Below are 19166 nucleotides of genomic sequence, written 5' to 3'. Positions count from 1 at the left end.
ATTCCCTTTTGCACCATAATGAATTAAACACCAAACTTTTCTACATGGGAGAAATAATGGGCAATATCTGAACTTTTGTAGAGGGGAGAGCAAAGCAGTGAAGGTCACAGGAACAGTTTAGGAGATTTGTGGTCAAGTACACAGGGAGGGAGACAAATCTGCACTGCTCTGGGGAGGGAGGAGATTGAGTTCCTAGTCCTCTGGATGCAGAAGAAATAGGTGCCAGGATCCACTTCCTCCTCCTTTTCACTTCTCTAGTATTGTGTTTGCAGTTGTCTTTCTTGCCAGTAATCTTCTACCCTCACTCATCAGTTCCTATTCCTAAAGTCAAAACTGAGCATCCCATGGCTCCTGAGCTTGTCTCCCTCACTTTGACAGATAGTTTTTCATGTTCTTGATTTGTTTCCAAAGGCAGATCACCATTGTGCACTGACTCTATGTTTATGTCCTCCAGCTACCTTTTAAACATTGTCATCCAAATGGTTGGTGGGTCAATCATAACCTCATCATACTATTACTTATTTCTGACTCTTTTCCTTGTTGAAAATTTTCCTATGCACCACTTCTCAACAGACTTGAATCCATTTTAGCTTTAATTAAAAAAAAAAATAGCTAAGAGACTGAGGTCCCTGTGTAGTCAGTGAGGAGAAAGGCATCTTCAGAGGATAATTTGTCCCATCCTCTCTCCTGTGACTATGTAGGGAAATTAAAATCCTAACTTAGATTAGATGCTTATCTTCAGATAACAACAAGGTGAGATAAATTCCATCTCAACTCATCATGTAATATTCACACAGTAAAAGAAAATTTTATTTTATATGCTTTTATTTACTTCAGACTTTGGTAAACCTGTGTAATTTTACACGTCATGCTTAGAACAATGAACTTGTTACTAACCCCACTTTTACAAATTTAATAGTAAACTATCAACTTGTGCAGAACCAGAGAGATGCATAATAAATGTTACAAGAACAGCTTTAGGCATTGCATATTAATAGCTGTGGTAGGATTGACTTGCAGAGCCTTAGTTTTATGATCAGCAACAAGATAATTAGTAAAATTATCCTGCAAATTCATTATCCTCATTCCTTCCACTTGTGCATTTTATTCATTACATATCAAAATGAGGAGCCTTGCCTCCAGACACATAATCAGAATGTGGCAGACACAAAAGGTTTGAACTTTCTTGAAATATGCTTTGGTAAATGTGACCTTAAGTAGTCTCCATGATACCAAGGAATTTACAGTCATTATTCCAAAAAGAAGAAACTTTGTAATTTTACAGAGAAATGCAGTTGCGCATTTTGTAGGCTTTTTCACACATTAAATCTATTTGAGATAAATGACATAAACATTGGATAGTACAGAAACAGAATAATTTCCTTCTGGCTTAGTCTGAATTCACCTGCAGAGCTGTACTTTGCTTTCTAGTCTCCTTGTCCTCCTGCTTCTTAGATCCATAACCCAGCTGAGCTACACAGGGACTCCCTTCAACCTATACATCCAGGGGATTAGGGGCTGAAACTAGGGTTCAGGAAAGTCGTGTGGACTGATTTACACAGGTCTGTTTCCCTGCTGTGTGGGCAGGACCCAGCTAGACATGTGAGATCAGAAGGACCTCCTGGCCACCAACTGCTTAGATGGAGTCAGATAAACCAACAGTGTTCTCCTACACCAAGCATCTCATTTTGCGGATCTTTATAACATTTCACATCTTAGATTTGAGGTTCTTGCTCAAATCCCTCCTGCTCAGAACTGACACAAAGCTTTCAGCTGTCAGTGCTGTTTTGCACGGGGTGCTCACCCTGGCTGTGTCTGACCCTGAACTCAGGGCTGGGCGCCAGCTCCCTCTCAGTTCTCACGCACCCAGTGAACAGGAGGAGGCAGCATGAGCGTGATTCAGGAGAAGCCTGACTTGTTCCACACAGAAAAACTGCAGTGCTTGGATGGACTGACCCTGCACCCAATCCCTTCTGGATACAGAAACAGCAACAGAGCAGTGGAGAGGTGAGTGGAGGTGAGCTGGAGAGGAATGGCTGTGGTGGATGGGTGTATGATCAGCTGTATTTCCCCTTTTACCTCTGCTGGCTTCAACACTTGATTCTCCTTATCTTCATCTCCAAAAATGCTCCATTTCCATTTACTTTAACACACTTTAAGTTGCAGGATTCTTGAAGTGCTTTTATTTTGGGATATGAGCTTCATAAAAATGCATCTGCCAAGCCAACAATGCTTTAAAATCCTTGGTTTGTATTTTAAAAACACCAAAGTTTTGTACTTGTAAGATCTGATTTGAAACATGGCCTTAAAAACTTACATCTTTTGTGGGAAAACTGAGGACACATTGCAATAGATCATATAATAATGGTTTCACCACAACTAAGTACTTCTTGCTGGCCCTACGTCCTGCACGCTTCCTATGGTGTACTCTGCATACTAATTCAATGGCTCTTGTCCAAAAAACAGCCACTTCAACATCAGAATAAGATGCAATCATGGACCAAACCATTTCTGCATGTGTTGAGTTTATTGAATCACACTATTTAGCTGGCATGGCTTTCGAATTATCTTTTGCCAAGTGAAGCATGTGAGAAAGGACACCAAAACCAAACACCTTGGGTCTGTGTCTATCTAAGCTGAGAAATCCCTTCACTTGTTCACCCAAGCTGCATGGTTTCTGCTGGAAAAGACGGACAGAGACAGGGGTAAAAAAACAGACTCCTGTTGGTTTGTTTTGAATCTCAACTCACTGAAATTACCAAAACAAAAAACAAAGAACCCAAACAAAACAACATCAAAACAACAACAAAAAAATCCAACCAAAACCAAAACCAAACGATGACAAGATATGGAAAGGTACATACACCACAGAAAAAATAACTGATAGGGAACATCTTTAACAGAAGGGAATGTTTGATGATTTGGGGAATCTGCCTATGTATAATTTATGAATTCCTTATGGCTGTTTTTTACTATGTAATGCTTTATACTCCATATGCTAAGAAGACAAGGAAAAAAAGTTGATAGCTAACGATTATCAGCACCTGAGAAGATTATACCCAAGGAAAAGAAAAGGTTAAAGGGCCATGGTTTCTTCCCCTGCCTCTCCAGAGGTGTCTAGATGTGGATAGTGGAAAATCCCAGACAAGTGAAAAAAGATATCAGATACTAATCCTGGGTCTTAAAAAAAAATCAGAGAGCCTAAGTGACTCCTGAGAGACTCCAAGGGCCCAGAGACAAAGGCAGCTTGTTTAGGAGAAGAGAGCCTGGAGGCAGCTCTCTGAGCAGAAAGACACCAGGGAGGATGAAAGATGCTTCTGCCTGGGAGGGGAGAGAGAGGGAAAGCCAGGCTGAGCCTGGAAGACAGGGTGGAAATGTCATCTTTGGATTCAAGGGACTTGAGGAGTGACAGCAAAAAATGATGGGAAAATTTAGATAAGGAAAAGAATGCAGAGCTTAGATACACTGCTTCTCAATCTAATGGGGAAAAGCCCCAACCACCTTTTTTTTTTTTTTTTTATTTTTTTTTTTGGAAAACAAATTTGGCCTGCCTTAGCTCTTTAGGCTAAGGCAGGCTGGCTGTCCCTGTGGGGCCGGCCCACAGATAGCAGGATGAACACCATCCGTGTGCTTGGAAAAAGGCTGAAGTGGCTGAAGTGAAAAACCAAACTCGTGTCTCTGTTCCCAGGAAGACTTTTCTCCAAGCATCATCCTTCCTATGCTATGAGGCTGCTGCAGCTTTGAGCTTTCTCATCTGATGAACATGAGAGAGAACCAGCTGCTGCTGCAGCAACTATATTTAGCAGTCTATTCTGCTATTGAAGCATATATACCTGGTACCTATCGCGTATAAGGAGAATTATTCTGACAAACCACAAGGAGAACAGGCCTTTCAGAATTCAGTTCATATTAACAAAATGTCTGAGGAAAATTACCCTCTTTTTGTCCATGCTAAATTATTCCAGCTTTTCATTAATACTCATTAAGTTTTTAAGGGTTGGCATTTTTAGCAAAAAATAGTTTTCACTGACAGAAAAAAGCCACCCAGATAAATGAAGAAAATGTTTACTCAGTTTAATAGGCATGATTTTCTCTTTTGGTGCTCAATTCAAAATCAGGATCTGAAGTCAACAAAGGTTGGATCAGGGTCTACAATTTTTTTAATTGGGCTCTTTTCATTTACATTGGAATACTCTGAAAATGCAGAGTTATAATGAACCATACATATGCATTCATGCAATATGAGAAAAATTAACAATGTCTTGGATTTGCTCAGTATTTATTCAGCATTCATGAGTAAATAACAAATAACTTGATAATGTTAATGAAAAAAAATCCTGTGGAAAACCCACACAGCTGGAGAGAACCGTTTTTACTGCGTGAAGCCTGCTTTCTCTCCCACCAAGCTATTGTCATTACTCTGAATAACTTTTTTTCCCTCCAAGGATAAAGTGACAGGCTTGCAATTTCTATATAAAATTGCATGGTTTTTGACAGAAGCTTGTATGTAAGCCCTTTTATGTCTGGGTGACTTTAAGTTTAGTCAATATTATTGCAAAAAATGTATTTTTTAAACTAAATTAATTCTGTTGGCAACAATTAGATTTTCAGAAACTGTCAGAAATGTGATGTTTTATCATGTTTTATCACCATCTTCATTATAATCTGTACAGTGGGACTTTTTGGACAGCTCACTCAGAGGCCCATCATTTCAGAAAACATTAAAAATTTGTGCATTAAATAATTGCATTATTTCCAAGTATCTCACTTTTGAAGCCCACATGAGAGCACGTTACTTCCTAAGTTACTAAATCCTAAATAACTTTAAGAATGACACAATGCAGCATACACAGTAAATGGCATTTAGCACTAATCACAAAGGACAGACACTGTGGCATTTTGGTTGGTCAAAACTTGATCGGTATTCAGTCAGTCTCTCCTAAAGTATGCTATTAACATCACTGCAGACGAGTGGCTGTGTGTGTTCCTGTGTTTCCTTCAAAACCAAATGTTACATTTTCAAAGAAAAAGCCAACCCAGTATGTCCCAAGGGCAGAGAACTACAATGGCAAAAACATGCCAAAATACATAGAATTTGAAATGTTACAGATTTTCAACCACATTTTTTTTGCAATGTGGGTAGTCCTGTCTTGTCCAAAGTCTTTGAGTTTTTGCACAAGGCAGGAAGAAACCACAGAAAATTAGACTGCATCCCTCCTAACACAGCGAGGGGATCACACCTGAGTGCTGGCCCGCAGCCATTCATATCATGAAATCACTGACAGCAGCACCGTTTTGGCTGGGGCCAGCTCTTGCAAAGAAACACCCTGCAAGCCTGGGGGCTCTCCCAACAGCAGCATGGGTGAAGCCACTCTGCTGCATGGCTGTGAGAGAGCTTAGCTTTTTGGGCACGAGCCACACAATGCTGATTAGCCTCAGGCAAAGAGAACACTTATTAGACCATTTTACTTATTAGTACAGACATTGCAATAGAATAGTCTTGAAAGTGATTTAATTTCCTTTTATTAGACTCCTCTTTTCTCCCACAATTTCCTTAAAGTCTTTCTGCCAAGTGAAGCTAACTGCTAGCTCATGTGTTGCTCCTAAATATGACTGAATAAGATTAACAAAAGAATATTTGTCTCAGCTCCCAAATGAGGAGAGCTGCCTCTCTCAGACATAGAGAGCTCATGTGTCCTGGGTCAGACCGAAATGTGACAGTGGTGGGACAGTTCCTGCTGATCATCTCCAGTTGTGGAAAATCAGGCAGAGGAATTTCCTAGATATAAGAGAATGTCTACTGAAAATATTAGAGTAGGAGACAGGAGAAGGTGCATGGCCAAAGTACTTGTGCAGTGTCGGCCACTGAAACCCACAGCTCAAAGTAATGCAGGTTGTCAGAGACACAGCTTAAGGTGGGGATGGCACTAGGTCTGTCACCCTGCAGGCTCACAGGACAAAGCAGGGCTGTGTCCCTAGGTGTCAGGGACTGTGTGGCAATGACTGCCCGGCTCTGCAGCCACAACTGCATCTGCAGCCCAGAACACATGGAGTATGGGCTCTGCCTCTCCCTCCACTGCCCTATAGCCATCCCTGGAAACATGGCAAAGCAAAACTTTGGACAGACAGACAATTTACCTACATCTAGTTACATTCTCTGATTCTAGTTACATTCTTTTAATGCCTGTTTAATCAAGGAGGAAACCATTGTCACCACAGGGTTTACTGAAGGGCTCTGTCATCTCAAGTCACACTTCCCTGTGGTTTCAATTTGTTTTGTGTCAGTCTTACCAAGGGGGAAGAAAGTCAGTTTTTCTCTAAAGACAGCAGCTGAAGACTCAAGCCCCAGGCTCCCAGCAGTGCAGATACCTGCTATTGCCCAAATTTTATTCTTCTTTTGTTAGGACTGATAATACAGATCCTTTCTGGTATTGTTTTGGTATTAATTTTGCTGGCCTCAGAGGAGCTGTGGCAGGGCTATACAAAATGAAGATCTATCTGGCTCTTTGCCCTTAATAACAAGGAATCATTTCTCTGTATTGGAACAAGATGGCGATTGTGCTTTTTCCCCCAGCTTTGTGAAACACTCTAAACAGAGGGGAAAATTAGTAAGTATTTTACTGTATTGTTTTTGCATAGCAGAGAGGGTGGATAATTCATTCTGGATTCTCTCTTGCTTTGTCAAATAACAGGGTATATTCACTTGCTACAAAACAGCAACTTTTAGAATTAATTCCACAAATTAATTCCACTGTAGTGTTTCACCTTCTCTCTCCTCGACCATCTCTCTTTCACCTGAAGTTGGTGTGTTCCTCCAGAAACTTTTCCAGGAGTTTCCCACCAAGTTCAGTCACAACAGCTCCAAAGTCTCTACAAAGGTGCTGGTCCAAGGCTGGCCTTCTCACCTCCCTCCCAGTGCTGCCCAGCAGTTTCTTCCCAGCAGTGAGACTGCAAAGAAACACTCTGCTAGTGCAGAGGCAGCTATTGCATGAGCGCTGTGCAGTGAAGTGGGTCTCATTCCACCTGTAAGGTTATCCCTCTGCTTTGGAAAGCAACAGGAGTGTTTAGAAATATACTGCTGATTACCATATTTGTGTTCTGTAATTCTTCACATGTCCGACTCCACCAGGAGCTTAACTGCAGCCAGTGGGATCTTACAGTCATTAACATTTACAAGGCAGCAGTTCACAGTTGTTGAACTAACAACCTACCTCTAAGAAACTGATTTTTCTCCCCTCTAAGTATTGACACGTGCTCCACTGACTGTGATGCTTATTCACAGTGACAGTGTGTTTGGTAGAATTTCATGTTTTCACAGGATTTGTCTTGTGCAGACAGCTTCTAATTTACCTCTGCTGTTGTTTTAATTCAATCAGCTGATGGAGTGCAGCTGATCTCATGGCACATATGCCTGTTCAGGTTTGAAAAAAGGCCTTGAATATTTGATGGGTCGATCCTTAATGCTTCCTGCTAAAGAATTAGCAAGACTGCTAATGAGCCAGGGATCCCAAGTGGGAAAGGGAAAAAAACTAGAATTAGATTCTGTTTACATTCTTTTTTTTAATGTTGCTCAAATAAGAAGTGCAGTGCTTTACACACTGATTAGATTCACAGGGTAGAAAGAGTCAAGTAAATCACTTATCAAAGCCATCACACTTAAAATGTCATTTTCATAAGTGGATGTCCTGTGGCCATGAGGAGTCACAACCTATTTCAAGGCCATCTGTGGGTGCTTATCCCTCCCTGCACAGGAGGTTCATGGCACCAAGGAGAGCTGTCCTTCACTGCAGCCGATGTTCACAGCTGGAGTCCATGTCTTTTCACTGCCTCCCAATGGCTTTTTCTTTCTCCTCTGAAAGAAATTATCTGTCCTCCACTGCAGACCCCAGCCTGTCTCCCCACTGCTCCATGCTATTTCAAAGGACATGTCTTTTTTTCCGTGTTAACTGGCTGTGCTGGGATTTTCTCCAGCCCTTTTTCTGCATTCCTGTTGCTTCTCCAGCTTCCCGCTGTCTTCGCATTCTGCGGCCAAACACTGTTTGCAGGCCAAACACTCAAACTATGCCTCTCTCTACCCAGTTCAATGACACCTCTCATGTCAACAAAAAAATCCAGGGAATTCACAAGGAACCTCTTCAATAATCAAAAGCTCAGCTTGTCTGTGGGTTTCCTTCCAACAAAGCTCTAGGAAATCACAGCTAGGACTGTAAGAATAGCCAGATCAATCTCCACTTACCTTACAAATCAAGAACTGCCTGCACTCAACACACTCCCTTGCTTAACTCCATAGCAAGTATTCTCAGAGTGCCTCCTATATTGACTGCAACAGTTAACTTAGTGGAGAGGCAGGACTCTTGTTGCTCCCATTCTTTGAAGGTACAACAGTAAAATAAATCTTTACTTTAAACCCCACCAGTCATAGCAAAATACACAGCTCCACACACTAATAAAGTCAAATAGAAATCAACCAAAATTACTATCACAGAATCACAGACCCAATGGTTTGGGTCAGAAGGGGCCTTCTAGATCTTCTAGTTCCAACCCTCCTGCCAAGGGCAGGAACACCTTCCACAAGACCAGAGTTGCTCAGAATCCCATCCAGCCTGGCCTGGTCTTAAGCACCTCCAGGGATGGGGATCCACAGCTTCTATGGGCAACCTGTTCCACTGCCTCTGCACTCTCAGAGTAAAGGATTTCTTCCTAGTATCTGATCTAAAGCTAATATTTTTTTTGTTTGAATCCATTCCCCCTTGTCCTGTCACTACATGTTCTCATGGAAAATCTTTCTCCCTCTTTCTGGCAGGCTTCCTTTAGGTACTGGAAGGCTGTGATTAGGTCACCCCTAAGCCATCTCTTTTCCAGGCTGAACAATTCCAGTTGTCTCAGCCTTTACTCACAAGAGAGGTGCTCCTTCCCTCTAATCAACTTGGTGGCCTCCTCTGGACTAGCTCCAACAAGCTGATGTCCTTCCTGTGCTGGGGACCCCAGAACTGAAGTAATCTTGCTTAGCCAGCCTGTGTTTTAGCAAGGAAGTGAGTAGGTTGGCTTTGGCAATGTCTCAGGAACTCACATAGCAACTGCTCCATGCACAGTGGAACAAAGGGTATTTGTTAACTTTTATTTTCCACTTCAAAGTTTTCTATCATGTCCTCCATGAACAATGCATAGCTTACAAGGAATTGCCTTTTAAATCTACTAGCAAGAAATGAGGCTTTTCTCTCATGTTTCAACATTACATCTGTAACTTGGTCTTACTGGAGTTATTTACATTGAAGGCTCTCTTAGAAGATTCTCTATTCTCAAAGTGTGTGCCTGCAGCTGGACAGAGAAGTCAGCACACTTTGAAGAAGCTGCTATAAATTAGTGCATGGGGTTAGATGAGGTTCAGGATTCCTGCAGTGATTATAAACTCTACAGGAGGCCTTACAACAGCTCCAATCTCAACAGGGTTACTGTCTTGTTAATCAACCTCCTTCAGGACTCGAAGAGGTTCTGTGTTTCAGTACTTGGGGGCATTCTCTGGAAGCTGCAGTTTTGTGCAGAAGGATCTGTCAGTTTACAGAGTCTATAGAGCTTCGATACGTTTGGTAAAACAACATCAAAAAAGGCTAGACTTAAGCTGTGGCAACCTGCGTTGCAGCAGACAGCAAAAAAACTGTAAAATCTTGTCACAGTGAGTGCAACATCAGATTTGGTGATTTTAAAGCTGCGCCTAAACTGATTTGCAGCCCAGGTCCAGATGTTAGTTCTGGCCATGCCCACATGCTGGAACCAGAGGATGACAAGAACTGTGCACAAACCTGCTTCTTCCCACCTGCTGGGGGAAGGGAACACAGGGAAGCAGATGGAGCAGACCTGGGGCACACATACTACTGCCCTCACTCTTGACTGTGGAAACATGGACATGCCATGGAAGTATCTGTTTCATGGAAAAGCCACAGCCTGACTTGTGCAGGGAACACATCACCTAGAAAGAGGGGATGTTTTCTGCTTTGTGTTGTGCAAGAGACAGCCTAAACAGGGTGAAACGTCCCTTAAAAGGATGAATTTTAAGCATCTTCTTCCTTTTGCTGATGCTCATACATTAGGAGTGGCCCTTCCCATAATAAACACATTCCAGCAGGCCAGCCATCTTTTCTGAGGGGAACACAAGTATTTCAGCTGCTGTTGATTGTCACTGTCTGCCTTTGGGCACCTGTATAGCAACTTCACATATTCTGTTTGAAAAGAAGCTAAACTTTGGCTTTATGATATGATGTGAATAGCACCTCCAACAAAACCATGGAAATGGCAGTCTCTTTCAGAAAAGTAGAAAATCTGTGTTATAACTTCATGGATCTGCTCAGGACAAAAAGGGGGCATGGAGAGGGATGGAAGTATCTAGATGCCAGTAAATTACAAAGTGAGCAGCAAAGGCACATTATTACTGTTGCTGTTTTCAGTAATTATCAGTAACAACAACAACTGCAGATTTGGATTTGTATTACAAGAGTACCTGAGCACTGCTTTTGTAATACACAGCAGTTCCTTGACATAGAAATCCACTTTTCAGTACAAAAGAGAGCAGATGGATATATCTGACCTGACAGAGTACTACAAGAAACAATTGGGACAAAAATGTTCAAGCATGAGAAACAGTGGTAGAACCCTGACCTCATTACTGGTTTTCCACTATCCTTGGGAAAAAAAAGAGCCCCATAAGACTGGGAGGTAGCTACGGAGCTGATTGGGAAAGTTTTCAAGGCTCTTCCCAGATCTGACTGGAAGCATTGGAGAAATTAATTGATGTAAAACTTAGCAACATTTTGGCATCACCAGCTAAGCTAAAGTGGGTTTTAATATGTTAGCATGGACTGGAGGCCTCAAAATCAGAGACAAATAGCTGTACTTGATGTGATAGAGAAGGAGATGACAGTGGTGAGATGTGAAGACAAATGTCTGTGGGCAAGATGTCAGGCTAGGAAAATGATCTGTGCAGCAGCATGAATGGAGGTGGGTAACATTGCATTTGTCAAAACTAGGAAAGGATGCAGCAGCAATCAAAGTGTGTAATGAGAAATTTGGACCAAAGACTTACACCCTTGAGAATAAAGAGCTTCAGTCAGAAATACTACAGAGTAACAGCGTGGAAGATTTACGTGTAGTCTTCGACACAGAGACACAAGGGAAGGTCAGAATAGAAAGTGATGCCCAGATTTGCAGACATAGAAGATGGGCAGATTGGTGAGGTTACCCATCATGAAGCTTGACAAAAATATTTCTTGAGGAACATTCTAAAGGAAGAAAAAGAGAGAGCAGCAGCTGTGTTCATTGTTTTCGAGATGCACCTTACTATCTTTAGTCATATAGCTCATTTTTCTTCTCAGATGGGGTCTCTAACATACTCATCTTCCTCTGTGTGGAAGGCATTGTGCCTCTTCCACATTTTTGCTTAATGGCATGAGCCAAACTACAGAAACTAAAGGATGAAGACCAGTTTCTCTGACTGTTCATTTTAAAAGCCTTGCTTTAAAATGAAAACGGGAGCCTAAGCGTCACATCACATCATGAATTCATATCTGCCACTAATTTGTAACAAACCAGCAGGGACTGTGGCTTAGGCTTGTTGAGTATGCACCTAAGTCCTAACAAAGCCTACTTTGTAAATGTTAGCTAAGCAAAAACTCTTGCTTAGCCAGTGAAGTCATAAGCAATACATCATCATCATCCTTCCATAAACTCTTCGTCCAGTTTAAGAATTAAAAGCTGCATTTAACATATTGAGAAAGAATGGAGAAATGCCTTTAGAAACAACAGGCTTGATGCACTGCTAACCTCCAAACCAAATATTTATAACCCTGTAGTTTATAAATCATCAGAAGTATTTGGGTGGTGGACTATCCAAGAGGTAGAAGCACATATAGTAACAGAGAGGTTTTATCATTCCATCTACCTTGCTTTGTGTTTCAATCACTATTATGTCAGATTTTTAAGCACTATGAATTATTGAATTATCATTTTTGAAAAAGAACCAAAATAACCACGAGTTAAAATATTACAGAAAAGTTTCACTGTTTATAAATTTTTCTGCCACAGAAAATAATCAATATCCAAGTTAATTCAAGCCAAGATCTGTCTGGATGTGTATTAATTTGCTCCATGAAAATAAACTAGAAATTACAAAGATAAAAGAAATAATAATGAAATATGGAAATAACTACAGATTTTGCACATTGTCATTATGTAATGGACATAATGAAAATAATGATATTACATAATTAAATCCAGGTGGAAAACGACCTTCCTAGACCTCCCTTCAAAATTAAGATTTTTGACAGTCATGATTAATGGAAACATGCACTTTGCATGGTTTGTAAACCTGAAACATCATTGTACATTTCAGTTTATAATTTATCCCATTATCTGCTTCTCCATGCATGAAGGTCAGCTGTACAGGCTAAAGTAGCAGTGAAATCCACAGGCTTTGAAAGGTTGTTCTCACAGATTTTTCAATTATATTTCATGGGGAAATAATTTTACCTACTTTTTCCTTAGAAAGATGACAATCTAAAGGAGGAAAATTTTAACAGCAGTAATTGCAATATTCTCGTTATTCTCTTGTCTTTTGAGCGCAAACAGAAATGGACTGGAAAAAAGGATTTTTTTAGGATTCCTACCCGCAATATTTCTTCAATGCAGCTGTTATCTCCTGTTCCACTGTCCTGTAAACAAAATGAGAAGACAGTTTGTTTATGTTTTAAAAAGAAATAACAAACAGGTCTGAGGACATAGTTGTCACATGAAATATATTCTGACCTCTATTACAGATTCAAAATGAGACAAAGTCTTTCCAGCATCTGAAAAGTTGCACTGCTTAAAATTCTCAAATTATTCCCTATCAGCACCACAGGAAGATGGAATATTTACAGTGTTTACATATGATTGCAACATATTTCTATAAATTCAACAGACTTTTTTCACATCACTTTTGGGTGCTGTTCCTGCAGTTTGGGCTCTACTGCGTATGAGCAAACAGAAGCAAAGAAGTTATTGCATGTACATGGATCCAATGTGCATTTATTTTTATTAAGTAAATAACATCTCTCCACATCCTTTGTGCAGCACAGCTCTGCAGTGACACTGTCTGTGCAAAGCCTGAGGATGTAGAGGGTAGATGAGATGCCGAGGGGAGAGCTGCAGAGATTGCAACACAGGCAGCAGTACTGAGCATGGGCACAGCAGTCCTGAGAAGCTGTCATTTCCTAAAATGCCGACTCTAAGCCCACCCGTGTATTGTGGGACTGAGGGCACAGAAGAATTTGACTCTCCCAAGCAGTATGACTCACTCCAGAGCTACTCTGCAGAGGGGAAATCAGAGATTTGGCAGGGCAGCTACTCTCCCACAGGATCCATCCAGATGGTGCCTCACCTACGTGCTCAGCCTGGGGGTTCACTGGGACCCAAACTTCTGCCAGCAAGGACGAGGCAGCATGAGATACACACCCCCCTCCCTCCTGCCTGCCCTCTGCCCAGTACCAGTCTGCTTGCACTGCCCAGCACGCCTGGGAAGAGAGGAAACACTTGGATGGAGGTACTGATGCCGAGGGGGTGCCCATTTCCTACAACTCTCCACAAGATACAGGTGGCTGCTGCATGCAACAAGCTGTCTGGGGATTTCCTTCACCACACTACAGTCTCTGACAATCCCCCCAAAAAAGGCTTTCTTCTTTTTGCAGAACAGAACTAACTCAGGAAGCAGGGGACTGGGGCTTGAGGTCTTCCCATGTGGGAAAGGGGATAGAAAAACTCCATTTTTTGGGTAATTACTACACCCAAAGAGCTAGCAGAGAAGTGAGCTTGGTCTCTTGTTTTCAAAAAACCCCTGGATGCTCTGAATTTTCAGGTGTGCACCTGAAGATATATCAAAGCAATTCATTTTTCCAAACTGCTGAGCTCTTCTCATCTGGAAATCAGACTTCTCTACCACATCTGTATTTGTGCATGCAAAAAATCACGAGGCATTTTCAAAAAAGGATGCCTCTGCCTACTAAGGCCAAATGATGGCACTGACCAATTTGTGCGATTCCTGGGCACTTTTACCACCACTCCCCAGCCTGAGCTGAGGGACTGAGGACATCTGGACCTTCAACTGTCTGAAGCCCACCAGCTGTAACCATGGTCAGGAGAACAACAGCATATGCAAAAGAACAATTTATGTTTTCTAATTTTTTCTGCCTGTTGTTTCATGACAATTCATAGAAAGTTATAAGTGCTTTATTGCCTGCACTCCTGCTAAATCTTTGCTGAATATGGCCTTTGATTGTTAAACAAAAGAATCACATTAACTCTTCTTGGTGAAACACAGTCCATCAGCGTTACAGTTCACTACAGATTACACCACTGATTTCAAAGGCAAAGGTACTAAATATGTGGTGAAGTCAGACTTTGAAGAATTGCTCATATCTGATATATGGATGCTGAAGAGAAGCTGCTGCCCTGAGCAGACAGCCGTGTTCTGACCTCAGACCTGCCCCTGAGGAGCTGCACACCACCATTTGTGATATTCCTGTCACAGGAGCAGGAGGACAAGTGTTCATGTTGCCAGTGAACCTAGCAAGATGGAGAGAAACAACAATCTTTGTATATTTAATAATTTAAAAATTAGTATTGGATAATTGCCATTTCTCTCTTCTCTGTGGGTTTCAATCTATTTTTTCCCTTTCCCCTTCCCCAAGCCAGTTTGTTCACTTGCTATCCCACTAAGAGTGGAGAGTGTAAAGCCCTCATCATGAGGGCTTTACACTCTCCACTCTTAGTGGCATAACAAGTGCCTTGTTTAGAGAGCAACCAATTCACTGCCATCCTTAAGTTGTCAGTCCTAGTCTATTGCCATCTTACAGAAGAAGGGACGAGACAACCATATGATCTGTATAGAATACACTGAACATATGATAAAATGATGATCTCTTTCTCTGTGAGTATAAAAATACTGAATGTGAATTTGGCAGCAGGCTGTTTCAGACTAGGATTAGGAACAAGCGTCAGTTACAAAATTAAATAACTCTCCTAGAAGTGTAGTGAAATAAGTCTGCAAATACTCATCAGCAAGAAATTTTGCTTTCTACTACCCCAGAACTAAAACCTTAGCTTTTCTTTCTAGCATCTCTCTGGGCAGGAAGTAAAAACTTTTCACATCTCCCTCTCAATATCATCATGCACCATTTCAAAGGGTGAAAAATAAGCTGGAAACACAAAACCAAAAACAAGATATGTAAGACTGATATAATATTTGGGGAAAACCCCCTCAATTTCTACATTTTCCTCTTTGTTTTTCATCTTGAGTGCCAAATGTAAATTTTGTGATTTGTTTTGCTTTGAGTACTTAAGAACATCTTAACATTACTGTTGATGTCAAACTTTCTAGACCATCCACTACATCTCTACTGACGTTACAGAGGAACACGCGCTGCCATGGAATCTGGCAAACTGAATTTAACTTTGTGACCACAGTTTAACTTGGGGGAAAAAAAAAAAAAAAAAAAAGGCTGGCAAATGTTTCTTGAAACGTAAATGAAAAGAAGGGATTGCATTAGCTGCAGGGAACAAGCAGCACGGAGCCCTTGACACGCTATTTGCTTCGCTGGACTTCCCCATCCGAGCGCTATTGCGTTGGTGCCGGCTGCGTGACGCAGCCCCCGCGTAAGGCTGATGTCTGCACTGCTGGCAGGCTCTGCAAAACGCTCCCTCCACCCTCTCAAAGGCCACAGGGCATTCCTGCAATAAACGGTTTAATTATTATTTTTTAAATTAAAATTAAAATTAAAATTAAAACCAAATAAAGGTTTTGAGGCTGCTGTTGCAAAATAAGCGGAGGAGCTGCTCCCCTGTGTTTGTTCTGACACTGATGAACCCGTCTCGTTTCTCTTCCTTTCTGTTTTGCGATCTGTCATAACAAACTTGCCTCACTGAACCTCCACCGGACCATCAGCGAAATACTGGCAAGGCTTGGGGACCTGTCAGGGAAAGTGGGCTCAGCCTCTTCCCCCTGGGATGCTGTGCCCATTGCCTTTGTCCCTCAGTCCGCACAGCCTGCAGAGCACCAAGCATCTGCGCCCAGGGCGGCTGTGCCGTGCGGGCTGGCAGGAGGATGCGGAGCTGCCGCCGAGGATAACGGCAGCGCCTGCTGAAGAAATAGCCGGGAGCGTCGTGCTGCTGATAACACGAGCAGCTAATTACCATGCAAAGCACAGAGGACTGTAAGAAACGAGATTGACTAAAGGCTACATAGAATTCTTGGGAAACGGGATGTCATTTCAAAAAAAAAACTACCTCTGTACAAATTTTATTTCAGAGCATTACTTTATTTTTCCTTCCCTTACCAAGAGCGTTCATGTGGAGATATATAAAGAAACCTCTCTGAAAGGAATTGCCTATCTTGTGACACTTCTCCCTCCTTTAAATCTTAATGTTGAGGAAAGAAAGAAAATTTTTCTGCAATTATCTATTTCTGTTTTAGCCCAAGTGATTTTTACGATGCAAGCTTTTGGTGCTGTCATTATTTGGACTATGCTAGGTGTTTTTACAAAGTGTCCAGAAGCTATTGGATTTTTGTCTCCAGTGTCAATTAGGCGTGAGGACGATCTCCAGAAGCCTGAGGTACATACTCATCCTCTTCCCCTCAGTGGGAGCCAGGCTGGTCGTGTCATCCCCAGCCAGCAGCATGACAGCGGCCACCCCACATCCATCCCACGCTGCTCAGGCACAGCACAGCACTGCTCACTCTGAGGAAATAATCAAAATCTGCGATGAAACAAAATAGGAAAAAAGGGGGAAAAATCCCACCTTGATGGACCTTAATCTGAAAGCATATTAGAAATGCTTCTTTGCTAGGCACACACATACACACTTGCAGATGCATATATACATTTTCTATGCAATCCATTTGCTAGAAGGAATATCCACTATGAAGAAGTAAACTCCTTATCTTTTTACTTATCCATAAGTGTGGCTTATGCCTGTTGGGTTCAGGAGAACCATTACTCTCAAAGTTTCCCTTCAATCATTTCTCTAAAGAGATCTTAACACGTTCAAGTTGTGGAATTTGCTGGAGTTTAACAGGGTTTTGTGCCTGAGATCGGAGATGTGATTTCTGGGGGTTCTGCAGAAATCTAGCCAGGCTGTGGAAAGGAATTTTGGGGAAGTGTCATTTGCAGATGCCCAGGAAGAGTTTTCAGACATTCAGGGCTTAAGTTGTTACTGACTTCCTTACAGGTGCTACATCCTCCAAAAAGGCTCTTTATGGAGTGGTTGTGCTGAACCCACACAGCCCTTGGAGAGAAAAGGCAGGACTTTGAACCTCAGGAAAGATGGCCTGGTAAAAAGATTAGACCTCAACCTAGTTAAAAACTTACCTTTTTGCCCCTCAGGAAATACACGCTTTTTGTAATGCTTTCATTCTGAATGGGGACTTAAGGGTAGGCTACTTGTTGATTTTATCCCTTTGGCTATGCTTCTATTCAAAATGCAATTGTGTCACATCATTACCTTAAAAATGAAATTTTATGAACCGTTCTTCAATTCAGTTGAGAAATCAATATTTTATTAAAATATTTCAATGACAAATTTTAAGAAATATAATCTGTAATCATAGAATAATATATGGCCTAAATCAAGAAAGCATTAAACCAAAATATCAAATGTTTCTCTCCAAATTTTGGAATTTTTTCCTTTAAGGAAACATTTTCTTTAAACAAGAATGAAAATGGTTTTGGTCAAAATCAGCATGGATGCAGACATTTTCAGTTCTGATAATCTGGGACATCCCATAGAAAAGGAAAAACAGACAGAATTAAAAATGCTATTTATCTTTTTTTTTTTTTTCCTCCCTCTGTAACAATGGCGGCATTTTCATCTTGATAGGTGGACATGAGACCTACCAGCAGTGTTTCCACCTACCTTTAGAGGGATAGACTTCAGGGAGCCATGGCACACTGCAGTCACCCTCATTTCACTGGGTGGCATCATTAATGCTTGTGCCTTCTGTGAAGAAGACAATCTCTTCCCTGAGGATGCAGGCAAGCAGGGCTGAGCTGTGTAAAGTTACACCAGGGAAATAGATATAAAGAGACAGCTCAGAAAGCTTGATTTTTCTGTTCCTGATATTTGAAAGCTTTACTTTGCACTCATGCTATGCCTTACCACTAAGTGGAGTGCCAGTGGCCACGGTCTGTTGACACAGTAGTTTTCTCCTGTGTTTGGCATTGCTGTGAGTAGGAGCTGTTTCACTTTTACTGTGAGGAATTGCTGACACTTCTTTAGACACAGAGAAGTGCAGGAGGGAGTTGGGAAAGAGGAGCTAAACTCCTCAAGGTCTGTGTCAGAAAGTGTTGCACTAATTAAAGTCATTAAATCCATCTATTTCACAGTCACTGTTAATAAACTGTTACCTTTAATAAACCCATCTCTTTTGAAATGGACCCATCATATTTTTATGGGGATTATTTTTTCTGCCAAGGGATCTTGCAACACTTCTCTTGGTTCAAAAGGGAAGAGGAGTAGCTTTTAAAAAGATATTATTTCAAGAAAAAAAAAAAAGATCAAGTGATGAAAGTCATCTAGCTTTGCTTTAATGAAAGTATCTGTACTAATTGGGGGACACACTGCAACTGGAATATCATGATGCCCTAGTCTTGTACCAGGACCAGGAATATGTTCTGGCTAATTAAAGGAGATGAATCAAAAATATCTGTAGATAGAGAGAAATGCCAAATGATCCAACAGACTTGCCATGCACACTAGGAAAGAGAAGCAAGAGCCCACTTTGCTCTTGATGAATGACACTGTCAGAGCAGTGTGCTCAGCAGCTCCCCCACAGCTGAGGCAGAACAGCAGCTTTTGGAGAGCAAGATCGTCCAGAAAAAAGACTAGAGAGGAGTTCACAGAGCCATAACCCAGAGGATCACAAGCCTTAGGCTGTGCTGGTCATACAGCAGATCTGAGTCTAGGTGAAGATGGATGTACTGTGGGTGTGTAAGTAAAGCCATTCACCATATTGTATTGCTTTTAAAAGAGCAAGGAAATTATGTTAGAGCATAACTCCTCCAATATGTGCCCATGGCCTGTCCCAGAGCTTGAGACATCAACTCCTGTCCATGTAGTGCCTGGCCTGCAGTAAATGTTGAAAAGCC

The 19166-nt window shown here is 41.5% G+C and overlaps 1 protein-coding gene across 1 annotated transcript in view; it reads right to left on the bottom strand.

The window, feature by feature from the left end:
- AFF3 (AF4/FMR2 family member 3) overlaps nucleotides 1-19166 on the bottom strand; it is a 273293-nt gene that overhangs the window by 151424 nt on the left and 102703 nt on the right. The window contains exon 5 of the mRNA XM_041468410.1: nucleotides 12657-12701. Within this exon, the coding sequence (XP_041324344.1) occupies nucleotides 12657-12701 (45 nt within the window). The remainder of the gene's footprint in view (nucleotides 1-12656; nucleotides 12702-19166) is intronic.

Source organism: Pyrgilauda ruficollis, unplaced genomic scaffold (genome assembly GCF_017590135.1).
Source record: "Pyrgilauda ruficollis isolate IOZ18807 unplaced genomic scaffold, ASM1759013v1 scaffold22, whole genome shotgun sequence".
Taxonomy (NCBI): domain Eukaryota; kingdom Metazoa; phylum Chordata; class Aves; order Passeriformes; family Passeridae; genus Pyrgilauda; species Pyrgilauda ruficollis.
This window is presented reverse-complemented; position numbering and strand designations above follow the sequence as displayed.